This window comes from Puma concolor, chromosome A3, assembly GCF_028749965.1.
Source record: "Puma concolor isolate L17-30 chromosome A3, mPumCon1.1.hap2, whole genome shotgun sequence".
Classification (NCBI taxonomy): Eukaryota; Metazoa; Chordata; class Mammalia; order Carnivora; family Felidae; genus Puma; species Puma concolor.
Window position 1 is genome coordinate 109,027,016 of NC_141669.1, and position 24,985 is coordinate 109,052,000.

General features: G+C 42.9%; 1 protein-coding gene across 2 annotated transcripts in view; it reads left to right on the forward strand.

Moving 5' to 3' along the window:
• The first annotated feature begins 4,583 nt into the window (after window positions 1-4,583).
• Window positions 4,584-24,985, forward strand: part of FERMT1 (FERM domain containing kindlin 1) — a 35,375-nt gene continuing 14,973 nt past the window's right edge. Inside the window, exons 1-9 of one of the 2 annotated variants that reach the window (XM_086701721.1) lie at window positions 4,584-4,798; window positions 8,534-8,702; window positions 9,341-9,574; window positions 13,071-13,217; window positions 14,772-14,985; window positions 16,700-16,802; window positions 21,797-21,904; window positions 22,323-22,454; window positions 24,034-24,083. In XM_086701721.1, the coding sequence (XP_086557847.1) occupies window positions 8,552-8,702; window positions 9,341-9,574; window positions 13,071-13,217; window positions 14,772-14,985; window positions 16,700-16,802; window positions 21,797-21,904; window positions 22,323-22,454; window positions 24,034-24,083 (1,139 nt within the window). In that variant the 5' untranslated portion in view covers window positions 4,584-4,798; window positions 8,534-8,551. Of the gene's footprint in view, window positions 4,799-8,533; window positions 8,703-9,340; window positions 9,575-13,070; window positions 13,218-14,771; window positions 14,986-16,699; window positions 16,803-21,796; window positions 21,905-22,322; window positions 22,455-24,033; window positions 24,084-24,985 lie in introns of those variants that run through there. The other variant, XM_086701722.1, reaches the window with a different exon arrangement.

The window sequence follows — 24,985 nt, forward strand, 5'->3', positions numbered from 1 at the left end:
TTCTCTAGGTAATTGACAAATACTTTGCAAGAAGATCCCTTGAAACTGCAAATATCCTGTTTCTCGTCACATTTTCACTCACTAATATTTAAATCTATCAATGATTCTTGGCTACGATGATTCCCCCAAGCACATCCTGTCTCCAGATCTCATTCACTTCCAAATTAAAGTCACATCTGAGTATACCTGAGGGACAGAGTCCACTTTGTAGGCCTGTGCCCCAGCTGCAGGGGAGGTCGGGAATTTGAGTCCTGATTTCTAGACTGGGATACTAACATAAGGATTTCTACAAACATAAAGAGGACTTTCCAAGGATGATAGGCAGTCATGAATATGACTGATATCCACTGTAATCACCAAGTTATTTTTTTTTAACGTTTATTTATTTTTGAGACCGAGAGAGAGACAGAGCATGAACGGGGGAGGGGCAGAGAGAGAGGGAGACACAGGATCGGAAACAGGCTCCAGGCTCTGAGCCATCAGCCCAGAGCCCGACGCGGGGCTCGAACTCACAGACCGCGAGATCGTGACCTGAGCTGAAGTCGGACGCTTAACCGACTGAGCCACCCAGGCGCCCCACCAAGTTATTTTAAAATGAAAAAAGCAAAAACACAAAACACTACTTAATACAATACTATCACTTGTACAAAGAGCAAAAATAGTCTACATGCATAGACTATCTCTGGAAGGTTCTAGAAGAAATAGGTAACTTTTTTCTGAGGAAGGGAACTTTATTATCAAAGAGGGGGAAGACTTGATTACCACTGTATACTCTTTTGTACCCTTTGATTGAGATGGATGTAAAGGAGGTAAGGAGAAAGAAAGAAGGGAGGGAGGAAGGGAAAGAAGGAGGGAGGGAATGACCATCTTTCTTGCTCCTGTCATCCTCAATGGTGGGCTCTAGTGTGGCCTCCAGCAAGGCCTTCTTAACTTTTCTTTCTCCATCTAGTGCCTGTAGGTACACCAGGACACACCCTTTCCACCCTCACAAGGAGAAAATTATAGAACTTGCCTGGGCATAGAAAGTGCTCGTTACCCATCCAGCTGGAAAGGAGGGTGTAGCTTTAATAGCCACATTCGGCTTCTTCGCACCGAACACAACATGTTCTCCACAAACACGAACACAGCTCCTTAGTCCTGAGGACTGAGTGAAAATAAAAATACATTTCAGAAATCAGTTGCCATTTCTTAGTTGCTAGACATTTAGCATGTTCCTAATACTTAACAAAGAAGTTTACATAGGATAACACCCTGTGTGGTCAAATAAAACCATAGATAAAGGAAAAAACAACAACAACAAACTCCACCCCTTTCTCCTCCCAGCAGCTTTTTCTCATTCTCTCTCAGTTAATTTATATGGAGGACTGAGGGCTCCTACAGTGGGAGTGCAAAGATGCTGGAGGAAGAAAGTTGTTTGTGTCTACAAGACAAGCAGGACCTTCAAAGGTCCTCTGAGCACTTATTTCCTTTTCCTGTTCAGTGAATAAGAATGTGGTCACATTTCTTATCCAGTCCAATCCACTCATATCCTATATGATAATGCAGACATGACTAACATACCTTTGGAGAACACTAATTGTCACATCAGTTTTTCAGTATCTCGGTGTCTGATAACAGTTATTGTTTTAATATTTGTTTGCACAGTGGACACAAAGTTTTGAGATCAGGAGACAGAGCTCCTCTTTATCCTCCACCTTCTGCCAACAGAAGCCAACCACAACTATCTGCTAACTTAAAAACATCTGAAAACAGGTTTCTAGACACTACAGGTTATTATAGGCAACTATCAAGCTCTTATCCAATGCTTCAAAGTGCATCTCAAAGGGGTGCCTGGGTGGCTCAGTCGGTTAAGCGTCCGACTTCGGCTCAGGTCATGATCTCACGGTTCGTGAGTTCAAGCCATGCGTCGGGCTCTGTGCTGACAGCTCAGAACCTGGAGCCTGTTTCAGATTCTGTGTCTCCCTCTCTCTCTCTGACCCTCCCCCATTCATGCTCTGTCTCAAAATAAACGTTAAAAAAATTTTTTTTAAATAAAAAAAAAATAAAGTGCATCTCAAAAATCATCTCCTTTCCAAAATCTTTTCTCATACTCCCCCCAACTCTGCAAATTTGAAGTAGATACCCCACTTCTGTATTCTCCAGCATCATAAATAGATCTGAAGATAAAGTCTGTGCCTAGATAATCTGAGTACTTTCAGCACATATCACAGTGTCTGGCCCATGGTAATACAATGCCTGAATAAATAAACTAATTCATTGCTTGATTAGTATCTGTAGATTAAATAACTGATTCTGTGTGTTTTTTAAGAAAGGGTGATTGTTGTGTGTGTGTGTGTGTATATATATATATATATACCTGTATACATATATATACATATGTATATACGTATACAGGTATATATATATATATATATATATATATATATATATATATATATATGTATGTATACATACATATATATGTATATTTATATACATATATATGAAATTTTAAAGCCAGAATACACCTTTTAATTCATTTCTAACCCAGGACCTTAAGGGATGTGTCAGACCTGTGTCATAAGAATGATAATAACCAGGTAGTAAGTAAAAAAAAAAAAAAAAAGTCAAGGACACAAAATATGGATGAAACTCAAACTCAAAAACATAATGTTAAACAAAGGAAACCAGACATTAAATAGCACATACATCCTGTATCATTTATGTACAATACAAAGATCAGCAAAACCCATGTAAGTAGTTAAAAGTCAGGATAGGGGTTCCTGCTGGGGGGACCGGGGCGGGGGGGAGTTGGGGTGGGTAGCTGCAACTAAAAGGGGGGACTAAGGAACTTTGGGGGACTGGTAATGTTCTATTTCTTAATCTTGATGCTCATTATACAGGTGTCTTCCATATGTGAAAATTCATCAGCTATATATTCATGATTTGTGTTCTTGCATAGAAATATAAAATATATTTCAATTAAAAGCTTAAAAGACAGAGGTGCCAGTGTGGCTCATTCGGCTAAACATCTGACTCTTGATTTCAGCTCAGGTCATGATCTCATGGTTCCTGAGATTGAGCCCTGCTTGGGATTCTCTCTCCCTCTCTCTCTGCCCACCCCCCCCCCCCACTCTCATGTGCTCGCTCTCAAAACAAATAAGTAAACATTTTTTTTAAAAAGCTTAAAGAATAACAGACCAAACAGAAAGCTTAAAGCCAACTAAATTCTTCAGCAAAACCCAGATATTTTCAACTAAAATGAGACCCCAATTTGGTATAAATGAAACCATTACTACTTCAAGGTCACACAGGAAATTGTAAAGAATGTCTATGTCCTAAGCAGCCATGCGCAGTCTCCACAAAGCAAACCTTTAAACATTTGCTGCCCCAGACAACATATCTGCTCAGTTGGTGTTGGGCACACAGGGAAGTGGGACCAGATGACAGCTGACATCATTCCCATAGTTGACAAACTTTACCAAATTAGGAAATTCAGTTTCAAGTTTTAATTGCTTTGTTTTAATTATAAAAACCCACATTTGCTAACAATTATTCAACTGACCTTTTAAAATTAAATGTAAAATACTTTCAAAACCCATTACAACGGCCGAATATGGTAATGTTCAAGCAAAAACAAAGATTCCACTTCTAAATTTTATAGCGTTTTAAATGAAGTTCTTACAAGCGTTATGTACTTGGTGTAAATCGCTTAAAGCCTATATTATACTGCATGAAATTCTGCCATGAACTGAATGAAATCCCACCCTGCAGTGGCTGTGGACTTTCCATCTCTCTACCCATTTCACAGATGAGGAAACTATCAATGCCTTGACTTTTTATAAAACCACTGCATCCTTAGAGCTCAGCCCCAGGCCCAGCACGTAGTAAACACTCAACGGATGTGCGTAATATGAACCAAGGAGGCTTGGACAGGTTGTGTAAACTGCCCAGTCACCCACCCTTCAGGGTGGCCCAGCCTTCTTCGGGAGTAAATCCGACCGGAGGCGACGGGCTGCACCAGGTGGTGAATCTGAGGTGAGCCACCGGATTCCGGCCTGGGGCATGGCCTTGGGTTGCCCCTGGGTCTCCCATTGTGCATATTTGCGGCGCCTCGCCCTTCTCCGGGGTCTACATCATCCTCTTACTCAGAGACGAGCCGCTCTTGTGATCGCAGGTCCCCAGGCTCTTTAAAGGAGACATGGGACTCTCCGGGCCTGGACGTACCCCCGGGGTGTGAGTGACAGGTATACCTGGAGGGCAGGGGACGTAGCCAGTCTAACCACCCGGGCTGCTAGCCCCAGCGGCGCCTCGGGGAACCGGGAAAACTGGAGGCGGCCTGCGAGGGTCGGCTGAAAGGTCGCTAGAGGGGCGCAGAGGGTGAGCGTCCGCCCCGGTTCTCCCCGCCATCCCGCCGCAGCCCTTCGGCCACCCTCGGCCCTCACAACTCTGCGGAGCGCTTCTCCGCTCCGGGAGCGAGACCCAGCAGGCCCGGGGCTGGGCGTGCCCTCACCTGCCGCGGCCCGGCCTCCGGGGTTCGCGCAGGGCGGAGACCGCGCACCCGGCGCCCCGCTGGAGGCGGGCGCCGAGCTTCGGCAGGAGGTCACGGGCGGCTTTCCCGCAGCGGCCGCGCGCAGCACGGCCGGCCCAGACCAGCGGAGCCGCCGCCTCCGCGAGCGCGGGCCCCGGCGCCCCGCTTCGCCAGTTTCGCCACCTTCGCGCGCCGGCCGGGCGGGGGGCGCCTCCGCTCCGGCTCTGGGGGCGCAGGCGTCCACGTGCGCGTCCGCGAGGCTGCACGCCACCCTCGGCCGGAAAGCAGGTGGGTGCCGAGGGCTGGCGGGGGCGGATAGGGGACTGAAACGGGCACCACCGATGCCCGAAACCCCTACCTCTTCTTTTCAGCAGCCCTTTGCACGTAAATAGGTGCTGAATTAAAAGTAATGTCCCTGCTTGGGACCACTTTCCCCAGCCTTGCGTATCTGGTCTCGCAAAATAAACTCTCCGTCTAGCCTCAGGGGCTGCGCTCATGGGTCGAGGAGCAGGTTTCTATCCACACACCACACACCTCCTGGCCCCAGGACCCTGCAGGGCTGCAAACCGACAGGCCCAGGGGCCTTTGGACAGGCACTCTGATCTTCTAGGGGAAGCATCAGGGGCTATTTCCCCCGTTTTTCTGTCTGGCCGCCTGTCTGCCTCTATGTCTGTCCTTCTTTCTTGCATTTTCTGTTTGCAAGGTGGACAGCTGGGCTTCACCCAGGGAAGGCAGGTCTGCTGGTGCACTTTGCTTCCCGTTCTGGTCTCCTTGGATGTACTTTCCCCGTTGGAGTTTGCTGCTCTCCTCAACAAGTAACAGCTTGCTGCAGATGAGTTCTCTCAAAAATGAAGGTGCAGAAAGATAGGAGAGGAATGTGGGGAAACCAGATTGTCTAATTTTAGCCTGAATTTCGCTGTAAGGGAATCACCATGTATTGCCTAGGTGAGAAGTGTTTTGACTGCCCAGGTTAGGAAAAGACCTATGACTGATACTCATGAAATAAGCAGTAAGGAGTCGCTTGAAAGTACAAATTTTTTAAAATACCTAAACCTCAAACCATAGCGTTTTAGAAATTGTGAGGGTCTTGAAGTCAAATAGTTCAATGCCAAGTTATGGAGTTATCTTTATTGCCTCCTCACTGGGAAAGATGTTAGTAGAAACACTTAGTGAAGGCTCCTGAGAGTTTAGCTCATGTGGTTGTAAGAGTTTTAGTTCATATTGGTGTTGCAACTTTGTCAAGGACGTGTTCCAGTGTAGTGGTTGAAAGTTTGGAGCTAGAAACACCTGGATTTCTGTCTGGGCTCCACCATCTAACTTGCTGTGTGACTTCCAACAAGTTGCCTTACCTCTCAGAGCCCGAGTTTCCTCATTTCTAAATGGGATTGCTGAGCAGGTAAAGAAGATAACACGTACTCCATGGTTCACACAGAATACTTCACCAGGTAAGTACAGAATAAATGATACTTGAGCCTGATGATGACAGTGAAGTGAGAGTTTAGGCCCAATTGCATAGCATTCACTGCCCATGCAAGAGGTGTCCGCAGGTGCCTCTGTGCATGCAGAGGTACAAGCGTTACATCGCTGGGCTCCTTCTGGTCATAAAAACACAAGGCGCTGCTTCCGAACTCTTGAACTTGATTTGAACAAATGAAATCTGTCCTAAGCCTGTTCAGATTTGCAGTGTATCATTTTTGTGTATTTTGAGATTCTCTGATGCTTTCAAACGTGAACAGTTTCAAATGCACAAAAAACTGGTATAACACTGGTGGTATCATTATTACTTATTATTAAAAGTAATGTTTCTCAGGTATCACCATGGTCCCTGGCTTAATATCGATTTGGGGTAGGTTGAAGGGGGGGACTGAGTCCTGGAGCTGATTGTTCACGTGGCTGTCTGGACTCAAAAGTGTGAGCCACAGACCAGTGTCACCAGGAGCTTGTTATAAATGCAGGGTCTCCACCTCTGAACAGAATCTGCTGAACAGAATCTGCAGGTTAATAGATGCCCAGCGGACTTGTGCACTTTCCATCGGAGAAGCTCCTTCTTAGGAGTTGGAGTGTACTGATGTTTCTCAAAAATAGGCCTTAAGTTAAAAACTGAGAATAGACCGAGGGTTGATGGGGGGCGGGAGGGAGGGGAAAGTGGGTGATGGGCATTGAGGAGGGCACCTGTTGGGATGAGCACTGGGTGTTGTATGGAAACCAATTTGACAATAAATTTCATGTTAAAAAAAAAAATAGGCCTTAAAGAAAACATGCATCTCTTATAAGCCGTCTCTATGTAGTAAAATGAAAAAGATGTGTTATCATTTAAATGCCTGATAATTTTATTTTAAATCTTTAAAAAAAATTTTTTTAATGTTTATTTATTTTTGAGAGAGAGACAGAGTGTAAGTGGGGGAGGAGCAGAGAGAGAGGGAGACACAAAATCTGAAGCAGGCTCCAGGCTCTGAACTGACAGCACAAAGCCCGATGCAAGGCTCAAACTCACGATCCATGAGATCATGACCTGAGCTGAAGTCGGACACTTGCCAACTGACCCACCCAGGCGCCCTATTTTAAATCTTTAAATAGCCAGGAGGGGTAGTATCATGAGCTTTCTGTTATAAAAAAAATTTTTTAATGTTTATTCATTCTTGAGAAACAGAAAGAGACAGGACATGAGCGGGGAAGGGGCAGAATGTGCTTTCTGTTTTAAAAGTAAGACAGAGCTGGGCTGCCTGGGGGGTTCAGTGGGTTGAGAAACCGACTTCCGCTCGGGTCATGATCTCACGGCTCGTGGGTTCGAGCCCCGTGTCGGGCTGTGTGCTGACAGCTCAGAGCCTGGAGCCTGCTTCAGATTCTGTGTCTCCCTCTCTCTCTGCCCCTCCCCCACTCATGCTCTGTCTCCCTGTCTCAGAAATAAACATTAAAAAAAAAAACCAACAAGGCAGAGTCCCCTGTTTAAAAAAAAAAAAAAAAGAAAAGAAAAGTAAAACAGAGCTGTCATTTTAAGTTCAGCCAGTTTTGGATTCAGTGTTCCTATTTCCCCCTGAAACATGTCAGTTGTGATACTGCTTAGCTCATTTTTATTCTTGTTCCTCGAAAGAGAGGAAACTCTGAGTCTGAAGTTTTCACCCCATCTGTGTTTTGAAGAGTGGGCTTTGTGTGTCTGTCATTCCTGTTTTCAATCTTTTACCAGAGTTTTGTCCAAAAACTTAATTGATGCACTGAATTTACCAACTCTTATATAATATAAAATGGTAACTCAAGTAAATCAAATACCTGGCAATAATTGTTAATGACCTATATCTTCATATGCATTTAAGGTAAAACTACATATTATATGACTGAAATAGAAACTATTTTGCTATACTTTTGTTTTTTTAATTTTCATACCAGAAGATGTCATCAATATTTGTAGGAGGAATATAATAATATACATAGATAAAGATTTTCATGGCATCCTTTTCTAAAATAAACTTTATCGAGGCATCATTTGTATATAACAAAGGCATCAAACTGTATGTTTAAAATCTGCATTTCTGTGGTGAGCACAGCATAACATAGAGTTGTTGAATCTTTATATTGGATACCTGAAACTAATGTAACATTGTCAACTATACTCAAAAAAGAATCCGTGCATTTTTATTGCATGCAAATTATACTTCCATGAAAGTGATTGTTTAAAAAGATATCAAGGATTGCCATGATTTGTTACCTATTGCCACAGTAGTTCAGAGAAAGTCAAGAAAAGTCCATAGAGACAGAAAATGAAGATTGATGCATTGGGCAGGCACAGAAAAAAAATAGGTCCTGGGGGAATAGAAAGATAAAGTTACACAAATCTGGAAAGCTTGAGACCTTATAAGACTTTTTGTCTTCAAGGTTCAGATGTTAAATTTAATATTGAGTACTGGGAACCCTGCAGAGTTCCTGAAGAAGAGGCTAAAATGGAAGAAAGTTTTGCCCTGCAGGACGTACTGGCAAGCTCCTGTTTCCTTCTCACTTTCTGATCCATGTCTCACTTTTTGTCGGCAGACACCTGCTTTTGCCACGATGCTCTCATCCACGGACTTTGCATCTGCTTCTTGGGAGCTTGTCGTCAGAGTTGACCATCCAAATGAGGAGGAGCAGAAAGATGTCACATTGAGAGTGGCTGGAGACCTGCATGTTGGGGGGCTGATGCTCAAGTTAGTAGAACAGATCAGTAAGTTCCCGTTTCTTGATGGTTTCCCTACCTTTGAAACCCTCTCTGTTGTAATAACAGTAAATGGCTAATCTAGGCTGTCTGATCATCTAAGTTTTTCTGTTTATTTTTCTTACGATGGCTCAGAGAGCAAGCCCCCTCCCCACAGGAGGAAGAGAAATAGAGGATCCTGCAAAAGGATGTGTCTGTTTCTTTCACGGTATCTAAATATCACTGTGGGGGTGCCTGGGTGGCTCAGTCAGTTAAGCTTCCGACTTCAGCTCAGGTCAAGATCTCGTGGTCCGTGAGTTCGAGCCCCGCGTCGGGCTCTGGGCTGATGGCTCAGAGCCTGGAGCCTGCTTCTGATTCTGTGTCTCCCTCTCTCTCTGCCCCTCCCCCGTTCATGCTCTGTCTCTCTCTGTCTCAAAAATAAATAAAAAACGTTAAAAAATTTTTTAAATATCACTGTGATGAGGTTCAGGCTCTGTTTTCTACCCACCCCACTTTAGAGACTTTGAAGAGGTGCTGAGGCTTGTTAAGCCTTAGGTTGTAAAAGGGAATGGGGAGCTGAAGACCCATTTGTTGAAGTTCTTGCACACAATGGATGGACTCTTAAAGTTCGTTCTTATTCTACTTCATCGTATTTTTCATGTTTGCAGACATATCCCAAGACTGGTCAGACTTTGCCCTTTGGTGGGAACAAAAGCATTGCTGGCTTCTGAAAACACACTGGACCCTGGACAAATATGGAGTCCAGGCAGATGCAAAGCTTCTCTTCACCCCTCAGCATAAAATGCTCCGCCTCCGCCTGCCAAATGTGAAGACAGTGAGATTGCGTGTCAGCTTCTCGGCTGTGGTTTTTAAAGCTGTCAGTGATATCTGCAAAATCCTGAGTGAGTACCCCAGAGGGGCCCTGTGCCCTTTGGACTGTTAGCAAAGGAGGGCAGGAAAATTATGTGTGCTTTCTGCCTGCAAGCATTTGGCTTTACAGAACATTTCCCTTACTAGGAAGCATACTTTTCAAGTCTGGTTCTGGGGACTTCAGCCATGTAAGTAGAGTTAAACCAAATGGAACATTATTGGAGGAAATCAGATTCACTTCCACAAAGCTTAAAGCTATTTCAAAAGAAGCCTTTAAACAGAAGAAACAGACCCATTAAGATCCCCGCCCCCCAAAACAAATTCATTCCTCTGAGCCATAGTAATATCATCATTATATTTAAGACAAACAAGCAAGAGTTCCATTAAATCATTACCACCATAGAGTTGATATATGTTTACTGATTTTGAGATAATAGTGTTGCAATGTCTTAACTGCTTTCCTAATGCTTGGCTCTAGTAAATACTCTATCCACAAAAATTATTTGTGGAGTTTAAGGAGAAAAGTACACTTAATTATGGATTGAAAACTAATTCTTATGGCTTTAACAGTCATTAGGGACAACACTACCCAAACCATTTATTTGTGGCACTTCTATAATGGAAGTAAACCCTGCATCATGGTTCTTATTTCATATTTTTTGAAAGCGTGTAGGTACATTCTATGGTTCCAAGGCTGAGATTCAGCATTTGAATATAGTATATACAATATATGAGTGAGTGACCTATCTTTCCCATTAAACTATTCATTCATTCCTTCAACAAATATATATTGATTAGGCAGGCATTGTGTTGAGTGCTAGAGATTGCTTAACAGTAAAAATAGGCCTAAATCCCTTCCCTGCTTGAGCTTACATTCTAGGATACAGAGGCATAAAATAAATAATAAATGTAAACATTAATTTAAAAATAGGATGTTTGGGGCGCCTGGGTGGCTCATTTGGTTGGGCATCTAACTTCGGCCCAGGTCATGATCCCGCGCTCCGTGGGTTCTTGCCCCGCGTCGGGCTCCGTGCTGACAGCTCGGAGCGTGGAGCCTGCTTCAGATTCTGTGTCTCCCTCTCTCTCTCTCTGCCCCTCCCCTGCTTGTATTCTGTATCCCAAAAATAAATAAATATTAAAAAAATTGGGGGGTGGGGGGCGCCTGGGTGACTCAGTCAGTTGAGCATCCAACTTCATTCGGCTCAGGTCATGATCTCACTGTTCGTGAGTTCGAGCCCTGCGTCCCACTCTGTGCTGACAGCTCAGAGCCTGGAACCTGCTTCGGATTCTGTGTCTCCCTTTCTCTCTGCTCCTCCCCTGCTTGTGCTCCCTCTCTCTCAAAACTAAATAAACATTAAAATTTTTTTTTTAATTTTTAATAAAAAATTTTAAAAAATAAGATGTTAAAAGGAGATTTTGGTAGAGAAAAAAAGAAAAGCTGTGACAGTATATGCAGGACTAGGAGTTCCAGTGGGCAGTAGGGGCTGGTGTGGTGTTAAATACGGTGAAGACAGAAGCCATTACTTGAGCACACCTGTGTTCTAATACCTAGCACAATGCCTGGCACACATTAGCTACTCATTAACTATTAAGCGAACAAATGAATGGAACCTTCTAGTACAGAACTCCTCAGCAGTGCCCTAATACATGGTGGGCAAATGGCAAGCACCAGGGCACCTTGTTTTCAGTAATATTCCAATGAGGATTGGAAAACAAAGTAAATGATCAAATAAAACCCAGTCCATAGTAGACTGGAAACACACATCATGGCTGGGACTGAAAATTTGAGGTTCCAAAATATACAGAAGCAGTCAGATGTTCTTCTCTTTTCCAGATTACGTCTTCATAGTAGTCATAAAGGGCTCAATGTGCCATTTTTAGTCACCTTTTTTATATCTGTTAAATTGAAGCTAAATCAAATTTAGTAATATGATGAGTTTTCCCACAAAGATAGGACAAGACACAAATCTTGGGCTTGGAGATGTAGGTTTTGTTTTGTTTTGTTTCTAATGCTTCTACTGGAAATTCTGATTCATCTCCAGGTCTCGTATATAAATTATGCATTTGGAATGGGCTCAGGTGTGTGTTGCAACCTGACAATCAAGCATCGTTAGTTATAGAGGAAAAGGATGGAGCTGAACTGCTAGCCTCAGCACTAAGCAATGTTTGAAAACTGGCAGGACCTATGGAATCAGTGCATTTGCCTCCCAGAAAGCTGCTCACAGACTCTAACGTCCATATTCCTTGGCTTTCACTTGGAATCATATAGAAGCTCATGGTGGTTCATGGTTATCAGGAGCTCTGATTGGCAATGGCAGTTATAAATATATTGGACTAATGCAAAAAAAATGGGAATCATCTTGGTTTGAGTTCTCCAGAAGCAGACCCTGAGATAAGAATTCAAGTACAAACATTTATTTTGGGGGGAGGAGATTCCAGAAAACACTGGTTGGGGGTGAGGAAGTAAGACTGGAAAGAGAAGCTCTTCAGTAAGAGAGCGTCACCAATCAAATCACACTCGGGGGCAATTGGGGGGCTTCTGGGAGACAATGTAAACATGCCTCAGAGCTATCCCACCCAATGGGTCAGGGACTGGGGATATTAATATACCGCTCATGTCAGTCACTGATGTCTGTTTTTGGAAGTGTTAATTCTCTGAACTTGTGTGGCCTGTTGCATCAGTATTTGGGCAGTGCACACTCTGGCATCCAGAGCAAGCCCTCAGGCAGAAAGACTCTTGTCCTTTCTGCCACTGGAAGTCGGGTCAGAGTGCACTGAAATGGTGAGGGCCCAGAAGAGATGGGCAGGACACCAATACTGTCTGCCGCAGGGATGAAATTAGCGATTGTGCACAGTGAAAGGGAAAGGTTCTCGGGATCTGTGTTCAAGAAAGAAAATGGTGGGGTTCTTGGTTGTTATTTTTTTTTTTTTAATTTTTTTTTTCAACGATTATTTATTTTTGGGACAGAGAGAGACAGAGCATGAACGGGGGAGGGGCAGAGAGAGAGAGGGAGACACAGAATCGGAAACAGGCTCCAGGCTCTGAGCCATCAGCCCAGAGCCCGACGCGGGGCTCGAACTCCCGGACCGCGAGATCGTGACCTGGCTGAAGTCGGACGCTTAACCGACTGCGCCACCCAGGCGCCCCTTGGTTGTTATTTAAAAAAAAAACTGAAGAAAGAAAAAAGAGAGGGAGGGGAAATTATAGCCAAATGCTACCTGGGTGATGAAAGCATGAGGAGGCCATTATACTATTCCTTTTGCTTTGTGTATGTCTGAAATATTTTCATAAGTTAAAAAACAACTAGAAATTTTATTAGACTAAATCTTCTGATCTTTGACCCCCACCCCCCCACACACACCCATCTATTTCTTCCAAAGGGATGCAATTTAGTTCCATTTACTTCTCAGGAATTTCCTGAGAAATTATTTCAGATGCCTAGCATGACTCTGAGTCTTAGAAGGTATTTTCTTTTTACTCTTTGATAGTTTTTCTTCCTTCTTTATATTTATTCAATTGTCTGTTAGACATTAGAAGATCAGAAGAACTCTCCTTGTTAAAGCCTTCTGGTGACTATTTTAAAAAGAAGAAAAAGAAAGACAAAACTAACAAGGAGCCCATAATTGAAGATATTTTAAATCTGGAGGGGTCTCCAACGACTTCAGGTCCACCAGGTATGATTCATGACAGGTGTTTTGTTTTATTCCATGCTTCAATCCAAGGATTTCTTAAATCCCAAGAAATCTCACTCCTCGGCTCCTCCCTCCTCTTCTTCCCTCCCCTCCCTTCTCCTCCCCTCCCCTCCCTTCTCCTCCCCTCCCCTCCCCTCCCCCCCCCCAAAGAAGGACTAAAATTGCAGGATTCCTGTGATGAGGAAAGGATATGCAATTAATTTTAGAACTCACAGAATTTTTTTAACAAGGTTTTTTTTATATTTCATTATTTTTTTAAGTAGGCTCCACGTTCGACGTGGGGCTTGAACTCATGACCCTGAGATCAAGAGTCGTGTGCTCTACCTGCTGTAGAGCTCATTATTTTAACTGTGTTAAATAATGTTACTGATGAAAGCAAAACTTTAGGAGAATTGGCTGTGAATTTGGGGAGAAAAGAGATTAATTGGATCATTCAAATATGCTTTTCCTGATCCTATCTTCATGTGATTCTTTTCTGAATGCAGTTTAAATTTTGCATTGGGCATATGGATGGGGTACCTGAGTGGCTCAGTCGGATAAGCGTCCGACTTCGGCTCAGGTCATGATCTCGCGGTTTGTGAGCTTGAGCCCCGCGTCAGGCTCTCTGCTGACAGCTCAGAGCCTGGAGCCTGCTTCAGATTCTGTGTCTTCCTCTCTCTCTGTCCCTCCCCTGCTCACGTTGTCTGTCTGTCTCTCTCTCAAAAATAAATAAAACATAAAAAATTTTTTTAAATAAATTTTGCATTGGGCATGTAACAGGAGGGCAGGTAAAAATTCTGGAGAGACAATATCCTTGTCTTTTTATATAAAAACAAACTGCTTACAATATCAAAGGTTTTCATGCAGAGTATATCCCAATGCAAAGAGTAAAAGGGATTATTTGCATTTTCCTTACACAAACCATGTGATTTATAAGCCATCAACTAGCTAGGTTCTTAAAACTGGCAAGTACTATTATTTGTTTAAAGGATTTGCCCAAAACTATAGTCTGTACATGCATTCTGTGAGATCTTCTGTTCTCTAATGGTGCCAAAACTTACTGCTGAAATAGAATTTTGGGGTTTTTTTTTTTAAGTTTATTTATTTATTTTGAAAGAGAGCGCACACAACTGGGAGGAGCAGAGAGACAGGGAGAGAGAGGGAGAATCCCAAGCAGGCTCTGCACTGCCAGCAGAGAGCCCGATGTGGGACTTGAACTCACAAACCATGAGATTATGACTTGAGCCAAAACCAAGAGTTGGACACTTAACCGACTGAGCCACTCAGGTGCCCCAAATAGAATTTTGAATTACTGAGAAGGAGATAGTCCCCAGCATTTGTCTGGGTTGGTTTTGGAAGCTTTTGCGGCCTGTGAGTTCTCAGCCTTCCCAGGAGGTAAAAAACGCCTCCCCCATCATGACTCATCTCCTTACTTTAAATAGTGCAAACAATTAAATTCAAAATCCATTTTAGCATAAGCAGTATTAGTATTTATTTTCCCAAAGATTCCTCCCTCTGAGTCTCATGTCATAGTACAAGCTTGCCTCTGCCTTGCAGTAAGTCCTGGATTATATAGTAGAACCATGACTCCCACATATGATCCCATCAATGGAACGCCGGCGTCATCCACCATGACATGGTTCAGTGACAGCCCTTTGACCGAACAAAACTGCAGCATCCTCGCATTCAGCCAGCCCCCCCAATCACCAGAGGCACTGGCTGATATGTACCAGCCTCGGTCTCTGGTTGACAAAACGAAGCTTAACGCAGGGTAAGGACATGGCTCCATTTTCCTTCTCTGTTAACTGGTGTTGTTGATACAGTAAGAGAGATGCCACAGAGGTGGGGGAGAGGGGATTGTTTAATTTTTAAGTTAGCATGCCTGGGGATTGTACACTATTAGCAAAAATCAGCGCAGATTTTGGCTACAGAAGGGAGAAATGCCACCTTTGGTCATTGCAAGAACATTTGAAGTATGGCAACATTTATGTGTTCTGGTAACTCAATGGATTGCCCTATGTGAATACTACTTCTCCATCCCTGTGGATGTGCAAAGTGTTTTTGAAGGGATGTAGAGCAGTGTATAAGTGGGTTGGTCCCATGGGGCAGTGGGAAGATCCAAGGTGGCCCACCTGGCCCTCATCGCCTTTTGTGGAACACCACACCTTCCCTTAGGTGTTTGAATGAGTGAGTCCTTCAGCTTTGAAGTCATCTCAGAACATACACTCAGACTACTTCTCAAACCACCATTTCTTTCACTCCCCACTGTTCACCACATAAAGTCAAGTTGTTCACAGCCTTCTACTCCCAATGAGAGCTGGCCCAGCAGATGTCTCCATCCCGTGCACTCACATACCCCATTCCCCCTACGGTGCACACACACAGTTTCTATCACTACCTTTGCTCTGCTGCAAGATTCTTTTCCTTCTTCCTGCTCGACCCAGCCACGTACTGTCTCCTACTCAGAAACACCATTCTGGATGGGTTCACCTCCTTGCACTCCTGTTCTGACACTTACTCGCTCCCGTGCCACCATTTCCTACCTTATGATGCTCACTCCCCCACTGGACTGCCACTTCCTTTAGGACAGAGGTTGCATTTCAGTCATCCTGATGTTCCCCGCCCCCCCCCCCCCCGAAAGCCTGTTATAATAGACTTTCAAGCCATCTTCATTCTGTGGTACTGGATGCCACTCATCCCTGCCTCGTTCTGCTGTTAACTTTTCGTCTCCACCCCTCACCATTGCCCAGTACTTACTTTTCAACTCTAGAACTGTACCACCCAGTATAGGAGTCTCTAGCCACATGTGGATATTTACATTTAAATTTGAATTTAATTAAAATTAAAGTGTGGCACGAGCCACATTTAAATCTTCAGTAGCCACATGTGACTAGTGGATACTCTATTGGACAGGGCAATATAGAATAGTTCCATTGTTACAGAAAGTTCTGGACAATAAGATAGACCCAGCGTTGAGTCGGACCAGCTGGTGTAGAGGAGAGGCTGTGTGGGAAGTCCGCAGGTACAGATTTTCATTCTGGCTCCACGACAAGGCACATGACCTTGAACATATATATCACTTAATGTCACTAAGACTCCATTTTCTCACGTATAAAACTGAGAAGATAAGAACTGCCTTGGCTCCTTCACTGGGTTACTTTAAAGTATCTGTGTAAACAAAATATATATACAGAAAGCACTTAGAAAGTTGTAAAAGCTATAAAATGAAATGCAGATACAAGTTATTATCAAGTCCTCTCCCTTACAGGTTTTTGGTTATATTACTTGGACTTTGTTCAAGGAAATACACACACACGCGCGCGTGCGCGCGCACACACACACACGTGTACATTTATATATACGTGTATATGTAAATGTAAATGCATGTATATAAATTTAAGTATGTATACAAACATGTTATGTAATATTGTAATATATGTGTGTAAAATGGATTGACTTTTAAAACCCATCCTATTGTTTTCTAGTTGGCTGGACTCCTCCCGTTCCCTTATGGAACAAGGCATCCAGGAGGATGAACAGCTGCTGTTACGATTTAAATACTACACTTTTTTTGACTTGAATCCCAAAGTAAGATACTTTTTCTCTTCTGTCTCTCCTTTTGCTTTAATGTGAATGCATGGAAGTGTAAAATTGAGTCATTGAGTTATCAGAAGTAGGGTTCATGTGTATAATCTTCTGTTTCGCTATGTAGGGTTAGAACGATCAATGTATATATACTGTCTTTGGATTTTCGTCTTTTACTTTCTGGCAGGTATGGTCAGCTGCCCCTGAGTTGGCAAGAGTTTGTGGGGGTCTTCCCGCCCAGCACAGTGTGCTCTGCCCCTTTCCATCTACATAAACAAAGGAACAAGAGGAGAGTGGCTCACAGAGCCGGAATCCTTAACGCTTAGGAAGGAAGCCAAGGTTAAGAGCAGGTTCTCATGAACAAGCCCCATGATGGTGCACACTACACTCCCCACTGCAGGGAAGAGGGACCGTCTGTACCCCAGCTGGCTACCAACTCCCATTACGTGCACACCTGCCGCCTGAAGTTTACTAGGACAACTGAGCGGTGAAATAAATCCTCTGAATTTCTGCCCCTTCCTCACCCCTGCGTGGCCCTTTTGTGGAGCTGTAAGTCAGCACTTAACTGGCCAAATGTAGAAAATGTAAACTGAGTCACCAGCCGCCACGCGCACAGGGTGGTTTTATCCCAGTTTCATGCTTATTGCTCTTTCCCGTTCATTGCCAGGCACCTGTTTGAGGAGGATGCCTCAGGCACCTCTTCTGTGTAGACCCTTCTCTCGTGCGCGGTGGTGATTCTGCCTCTCGTGGCACTGTCTTCTCCTTGATCCTGATTTGAAGTCTGGTCTTCAAAGGCACATCTCCGCTCCCACTTCTTCCTTAACTGGCATCTTCTTCAAAATAAGCCCTATTCCTTGTCATTTCTGTGGAGCTCCTGCTCAGTCTTTGGTTTAGATCCAACTTAATGCCCATGGCCCTAGCTTGTGTCTAGAGTGCATAACTTCCACTGAGTCATGGCAAAAGAGCGAATTCTGGCTCTTTGAAAAAACCAAACCTTCAGGAGAAACTACCCTACGTCTTCTCCTAAAAGGGAAGGGATTTTTTTGTTTTGATTTTTTTCCAAGGGCACTGTGAATGTCATGTTTGCTTAACTGGTAAGCAGTTCTCTCTGTATGGCTCATGAACAAAACTGATTCAGATCAAACAGCCAAATAGAAGCTGTCCCCCCAAAGGTGACAGGAAGACTCAGGCTTTGGGGATACAGCTTTGGGGCATAAGAACAGTGATCCCCAACCACTTTAGCGTTCCCTTCTCCCCCCTTCTAAAGTAGGGAATGCTATAAATATAACCTAATTGAAGGTTCTTACTATGTGCTGAGTAGATAGAGGGGTACAGAAATTTAAGATGTGGTTCATGTTTTCATAAAACCTACAATCAACTCTAGAAGAACAAAGACATCACCCAGAAAACCATTGTAAAGCTGACAAGGCACCCTACACATGGGAACCAAACTGTGCAGTAGGGTCAGGGAGCTTCTCTTCTCCAGCTTTCAGAAGAGAGATGCAGGCAGGCTGTAGCACTGGGGTAGCAGGTACTGATTGAAATCTCAGATATACAAAAATACTAGAATATACAAAGTTTCAAAAATAATATACTTTAAAAATACAAAACCCAGCATCCATAAAAGAAAACATTGGTACATTCGTAAAAAATGAAAGTTTTATGCGTGCCAAGAAACTATATACAAAGTTTAAAAGTCTTGGCAACACATACAGATAAAAGGTTAATTCCCCTAATAGAAAGCCCCCAGAAATCAATAATAAAAAGACCAACAACCCAGTAGACTAATGATCAAAGGATGGGAACACACAGTTCATAGAAAAGGAACTACAATGGCTTTTAGCCTTGTACTGACAAAGATCAAAAAGTTTCATGCACTATCTTTGCAAGAGCGTTGGGAAAACGGCTCTCTCGTACACTGCTTGTAGGTCAAAGTACAAATTAATCTGATCCCTATGGAGGGCAGTTTGACAATATGTATCAGAATTACAATTCTACATAGCTCTGACCAGGCAAATCCACTCCTTGGTATTTATACACAGTTATACTCAAATATGTGAATTAACATGTCTGCACAAGAACAGCCTTTGCTACATAATTTGAGGAAGAAAATGGGAAACTACCTAAACATCCGTCAGCAGGGAAGTGGTTAAGGACCTTATGATACATGCATACAGTGTTGTAGCTAAGAAGAATGAATCAGGTTTCTTTTGATGTAGAACATATTCAAGGTATATTATCGAGTGAAAAAAAAAAAAACAAGGAACAAAACAGTCTATAGAGAAACTACCATTTGTGGGGGGAAGGGAAGGGAAGGAGACTTAACTTTTTAGTGTACATGATTTTGTCCCTTTAGGATTCATTCAAAATAAATTTCTTCATTGTGTATTATTTTTCCCCCATTTAAATGTGTGGATTAAAAAAACTTTTATAATTCCAATAATTCACAGTATTTTTTTTAAAGGTTCAGTAGAGAAAAGGCACTTCAGTTTCAATGAGAATCCTAGAGGACACTGACAGTCGCCTCACAGCTAATAGGGAATCCTGAGTGATTAGATCTAAATAGTAATCCTTTCCTGAGAGAGTGAAACCGTGGGAAGCAGGTTTTGTTATTTGTTTGTATTGGTTTCGGGTGGAAAGACAGAGGGGTTCACTGAATTGACTGGAGGGGGAGAAACAGGGATTCAGGCAATGGAGGTGGTAGAAACCACAGCTTCCAGTCTGGGGTTTCTATTTTCAGTAAACCAGAAGACAAAGGAAATCTAGGGCCAAGGAGAAGGCAAGAGTAGCCAATCCCCACCAAGGGAAACATTTGCAGTCCCCACCAAGGGAAACCTTTGTTTCTAAGTTGGGAAAACCACTGACTGAGTTCTCAAAGAGAAAAAGACCTGTCAGGGTGCCTGTTAATAAGTGACCTGCAGGGGCGCCTGGGTGGCTCAGTTGGTTAAGTGTCTGACTTCGGCTCAAGTCATGATCTCACAACTCGTGGGTTTGTGCCCCTAATCGGGCTCTGTGCTCACAGCTTAGAGCCTGGAGCCTGCTTCAGATTCTGTGTCCCTCTCTTGGTCTGCCCCTCCCTCCCTCATTCATTCTCTCTCTCTCTCTCTCTCTCTCTCTCTCTCTCTCTCTCTCTGTCTCTCTCTCTCTCTCTCTCTCTCTCTCTCTCTCAAGAGTAAACATTAAAAATAAATAAGTGACCCATAAAACCTGGGACCTTGTGATGTTCCAGAGCCTCAGGGGGGAACGTGAACAAGCCTCCAAAGAAGAAAATCCAGAGCTCTGCTGGCTCCACCGAGAAATCCAGTATTCCTCAGTGAGAGCCAGGCTTATCCTGTCCTTTCTAACATCTTCTACTAGATCCTGTTCTCCTGATGTCAATTTGTAAATGTAGGTAACTTTTTCTTTCAAGGAATTGTTTTACTTGGCTTCAAGGGAGTGGTGGGGAAATTAGGTTTGTTCAAGTGTGGAAGCTTTGATTTTTTTTAATCTTTACTGACTGCATTGGAGAGAAAAGCCTTATCAGGTGATTTGACTTACTCTCACTAAAAGTCCTACAGCATTAGGATTGTAGACACTGACTGAGTGGCAGACAGACAGATATGATATGACAATCCAATTCAAATTTTAGTGGCTGCACATACTCTTTAGATTTTTGTCTTTAGACTGTTAATTAAGCAGGGGTCTTTGGGGGGGGAGGGGCAGAGATTGTTTAGTTTCTGGTGTGCGTTGTGTGTGTGTGTGTTTTAGTTGTTGTGTCTTGATTGCAGTATAGTGCCATAAAATTCTAATATAATGATTGTTAGTACATTCACGTGGTTGTGCAATCATCACCACAATCCAAAAAAGTTTTGCATCACCCAAAAAAGTTTCCTTATACCCCATTTGTTGTCATTCCCTGCTCCCAGCCCACCACTGGTCTGCTTTCCCTCTCAAGGTTTGCCTTTTCTGGAAGCTTCACATAGATGGAAGCCTTCAGAATATAATCTTGTGCATCTGAACTCTTTGACTCACCATGTTTCTGAGGTCCCCACTACATATCAGTAGTGTGCTCCCTCTTACTGCTCAGTGGCCTCCCGTCATGCATGTGACCCACATTTTGTTGAGGGACATTCACCAGTTCACCAGCTGAGGGACACTGGAGCGTTCCCAGCTCAGGGTTGCCATGAATAACACTGTTGTGAACATTCTCACATGTGTTCTGTTTGGGCTTGTTGGGGGAGGCGACTGGGGTTAGCTCCTGAGGTGTACCATGACACCTGGCAAAGTTCAGGAAGCAAAGACAGACTTTCTTAAGGTTCTTAGTGTTCCAGCTTCCGGAATACCACACTTTTGGGTTTTCACTTGTCTTGCCTGGCCAGCAGCGTTAGCACTGTTGAGGAGGAGCGTGCCTGTGGACAGGTCCCGTTTCCTGCTGGACCGACAGCAGTGCTGTTGCTGGTTTGGGCTTGCTATGGGTTTTTACCTCCCCTGTCACCTTTCTTCTAGTGTGTATAAGGGTAATGCAAAAGGAAAAATAAACTAATGATAATCAACCTTTGATAAATCTGTTTAGGTGCTCTATCTTTCCGTTCCTCCTCCATACTTTCTTCAACTTTTGTTTAGAGGATATAGTAAATTGTATACTCCCTGTGGGGAGTACAATGGATACAGAGCTGCAGTTTTGCAAGATGAAGAGAGTCCTGTAGATGGATGGTGGTGATGGGTTTTCCCTCCAGTGGAAGTGGTGATGAAAGAGAGGGGGAAATAACGGAATCGAGATGGTCTATTTGGCCCCTTGAAGATGCTCTGGAAAATATTTTGAGAAGGTGCTAAGTTCGGAAGTAAAATCAACTGAGGTGGTGGAAAGAAAGAGAGAGGTATTTCCTTCACTTATATGAATGCAAGTTTATTGTTTCTGATGAACAAGGAATGGCCTCAGTTATTCCAGAATTTTTGTACTGAGGAATATAAATACGTGCCCTCCACCAACACACACACCTACCTGTTTCTTTCTTTAGTATGATGCTGTCCGAATAAACCAACTCTATGAACAAGCCAGGTGGGCCATTCTCTTAGAAGAAATTGACTGCACGGAAGAAGAAATGATGATCTTTGCAGCATTACAGGTATGAGAACTTCAATACGTTTTTTCTGGAAGAAAATGAACTCATTTTCTTAAAGTTTCGTTTTCTTCATACTGTTTTTTTCTTTGAAGAAAGAATTGAAAATGAGGGGAGTCTATTTAAATTTAAAATACGCCTCACAACCCACACACATGCCCATCTTATATAAGGTGTTAGTCTTGCAATTCTTATCCTCACTACAAGTTCAACCAGTGGTGGGGAAGAATCGAGTTTGAACACAACTAAATATAAATCTCAAAATAATTCAGATTAAAACGTCGTCTTCCCTTCATAGGAGAGAGATCTTCCAGGAGATGTTTGTTACTATGAGGGAGTGGGGGGGATTGCCTTCAAAAAGGAGAAATGGCTAATGGATTTATTTGAGCTTATAACATTTCTAAAACCTCTGTTTGCATTGTAGTATCACATTAGCAAACTGTCATTGTCAGCTGAAACACAGGACTTTACACATGAGTCCGAGGTCGACGAAGTAGAAGCAGCACTTTCTAATTTGGAAGTGACCCTAGAAGGTGGAAAAATGGACAATACCTTGGTATGAACTTTTCTGGTAACTCAGAACTGTGGCTGTGTTCTCATGGATTGACAAACGTTAAATGAGTTGTTTTTTTGTTTTTTTGTTTTTAATTTGAACTAAGAGAAAAATGGCGAGCAAGGGAGAAGGGCAGAGGGAGAGAGAGAAAGAGAATCTTAAGCAGGCTCCATGCCGAGAATATGAAAGCGGTCCCTTCACTCAGGTCTAGAGAGAACCACCCAGTCCATGGCATGGCTAGCTATGAGAATGAAGAAGATGCTTTACAGATACAAAGCCTATGATCTACCTAGTCATCATGCGTTGCACCTGGGCAAGGTGGACACAGTGAGGGCCTTTATTCTGGGACACTGTAAAAAGTTTGTGACACCTACTGACTTCAGGAAATAAACAAAACCTTCCGGTGAAACATAAAGTAGTACAACTATTTTATCATATCCTTATCCATGAAATGTAGCCAAACAGCACCTTTATAATCAGAATGCCTCTCCTATCTGATTCATTCGTTGAATGCCGCCCTTCCTTTAACTTCTTCAAACGGTAGGAGTAAATATTAGTTTAATTCACATTGAATTAGACAGTGGATCCATTGTAACTGAATATAAATAGTAACATAAAAATGAGTCATATGTTCTTAGCTATTTGGTTCATGTTTCCTTATGATTAATTTCCTTCAAATGGGAAACTGGTATCACGCAAACGCAAATATTCTGTACAAACTAAATGCCAAGATTCTGTAGAAATTCAGAGCCCTGTCTCACATTCATGGGAAACACAGGCCCATGAAATTGGAGCTCCCTTTTGTCTACTTCCTCCACTAACTTAGATACATGATGACCATTCTCAGAATAAATGAAAAATTCCCTCCTCCTTCCCTCGATATTTTCATGCGATGCTAAACAGTAGGCTTTTCACTTAGGAGGCAGGCACCAACAGACACTGCAGAATGAACTTTGAACCAGGTTCCTTTTGAGAAGTTAATCAGTGAACTAAACGTAAGGAGAGCTACTCGCTCTGAGGTAGAATTTGTACAATATTTTGTTTGTACATAAAAGTAGCAGTTTCTAACTCAGATTTTTAACTTGAAAGGTAGCGTTTGGTCAGTTTTTTTAACCCCTTTTTTCATTTGCATGACACATGACATAAACAGAAAAGTGAAAAAACAAAAAGCAACCTGTAGCTTAACAAATTTGTATTAAATTATCACCCACATCACCACCCAAATCAAGAACTAGAACTTTGCCAGCCACCAAGAAGCCCCTGCACATGCCCCATCCTACTGTCCGCCCTCCTCCACTCCCCAGCCGCTGAGGTAACTGCTAGAAATGTGGCTAGTATGATTGAGGAACTGAGTTTCTCATTTTATTTAATTTTAATTAATTCAGATTTTAATAACTCCATGTGATGAGTGGCTATAGCTATAAATAAAATGAGTTTCTCATTTTATTTAATTTTAATTAATTCAGATTTTAATAACTCCATGTGATGAGTGGCTATATATGAGTGTGAGTACTCGACAGTGCAGGTATAGAGTATCAACACCACCTAATTACTGCTTATGAAATATTATCTTTTTCCTTAGGAGGACATTACTGATATCCCTCAACTTGCAGATAACCTCAAATTATTTAGGTAAGTCACCTTGAAGGAGAAAGAGATTGCTCATAACAAAACCTTGCAGGTAAAGAGTCCAGGTATTTACATTTTTTTTAATGTTTATTTATTTTTTGAGAGACAGAGACAGAGTATGAGAGAGGGGGAGTCACAGATTCTGAAGCAGGCTCCAGGCTCTGAGCTGTCAGCACAGAGCCCGACGCGGGGCTCGAACCCATGAACCATGAGATCATGACCTGAGCTGACGTCGGCTGCCTAACCGACTGAGCCACCCAGGTGCCCCTTTATTTATTTTATTTTATTTTTTTTTAATGTTAAATTGAACCTCATTAGTCAGGTTCATGGTTCAAAGGTAAGAGCATGGGCTGTGGTATCAGATAGACAATGGCCTGAATCCTAGCTCAACAACACACACTAGCTGAGTTACCTAGGGCATTGTCATGTATTGGAGCCTCGGTTTCCTAATCTATAAAATACGGATATACCTCCTCTTGGATTTATTGGGGGGAATTAAATGAAATAATATATATGAAGCATTGAGCATGGTGCCTGGATCACATTAAATGTTCAGTAAATGAGGGTGCCTGGGTGGCTCAGTTGGTTAAGTGTCCCAGCTTTGGCTCAGGTCATGATCCCATGGTTTATGAGTTCCAGCCCATCAGGCTCTGTGCTGACAGCTCAGAGCCGGGAGCTTGCTTCAGATTCTGTCTCTGCCTCTCTCTCTGCTCACCCCTCCCCCCACTTGCAGTCTTCCTCTCTCTCTCTCTCTCTCTCAAAAATAACATTAAAAAAAATTTTTAATGTTCAATAAATGGTGGTGTAAACATGGCCAGTGTTGGCAATTAGTGAACATATATACTAGACTGGAGTTTCTGTCATGGTCATCTGTGAGGCTCAGGACTTGACATCATTTGAAGGTT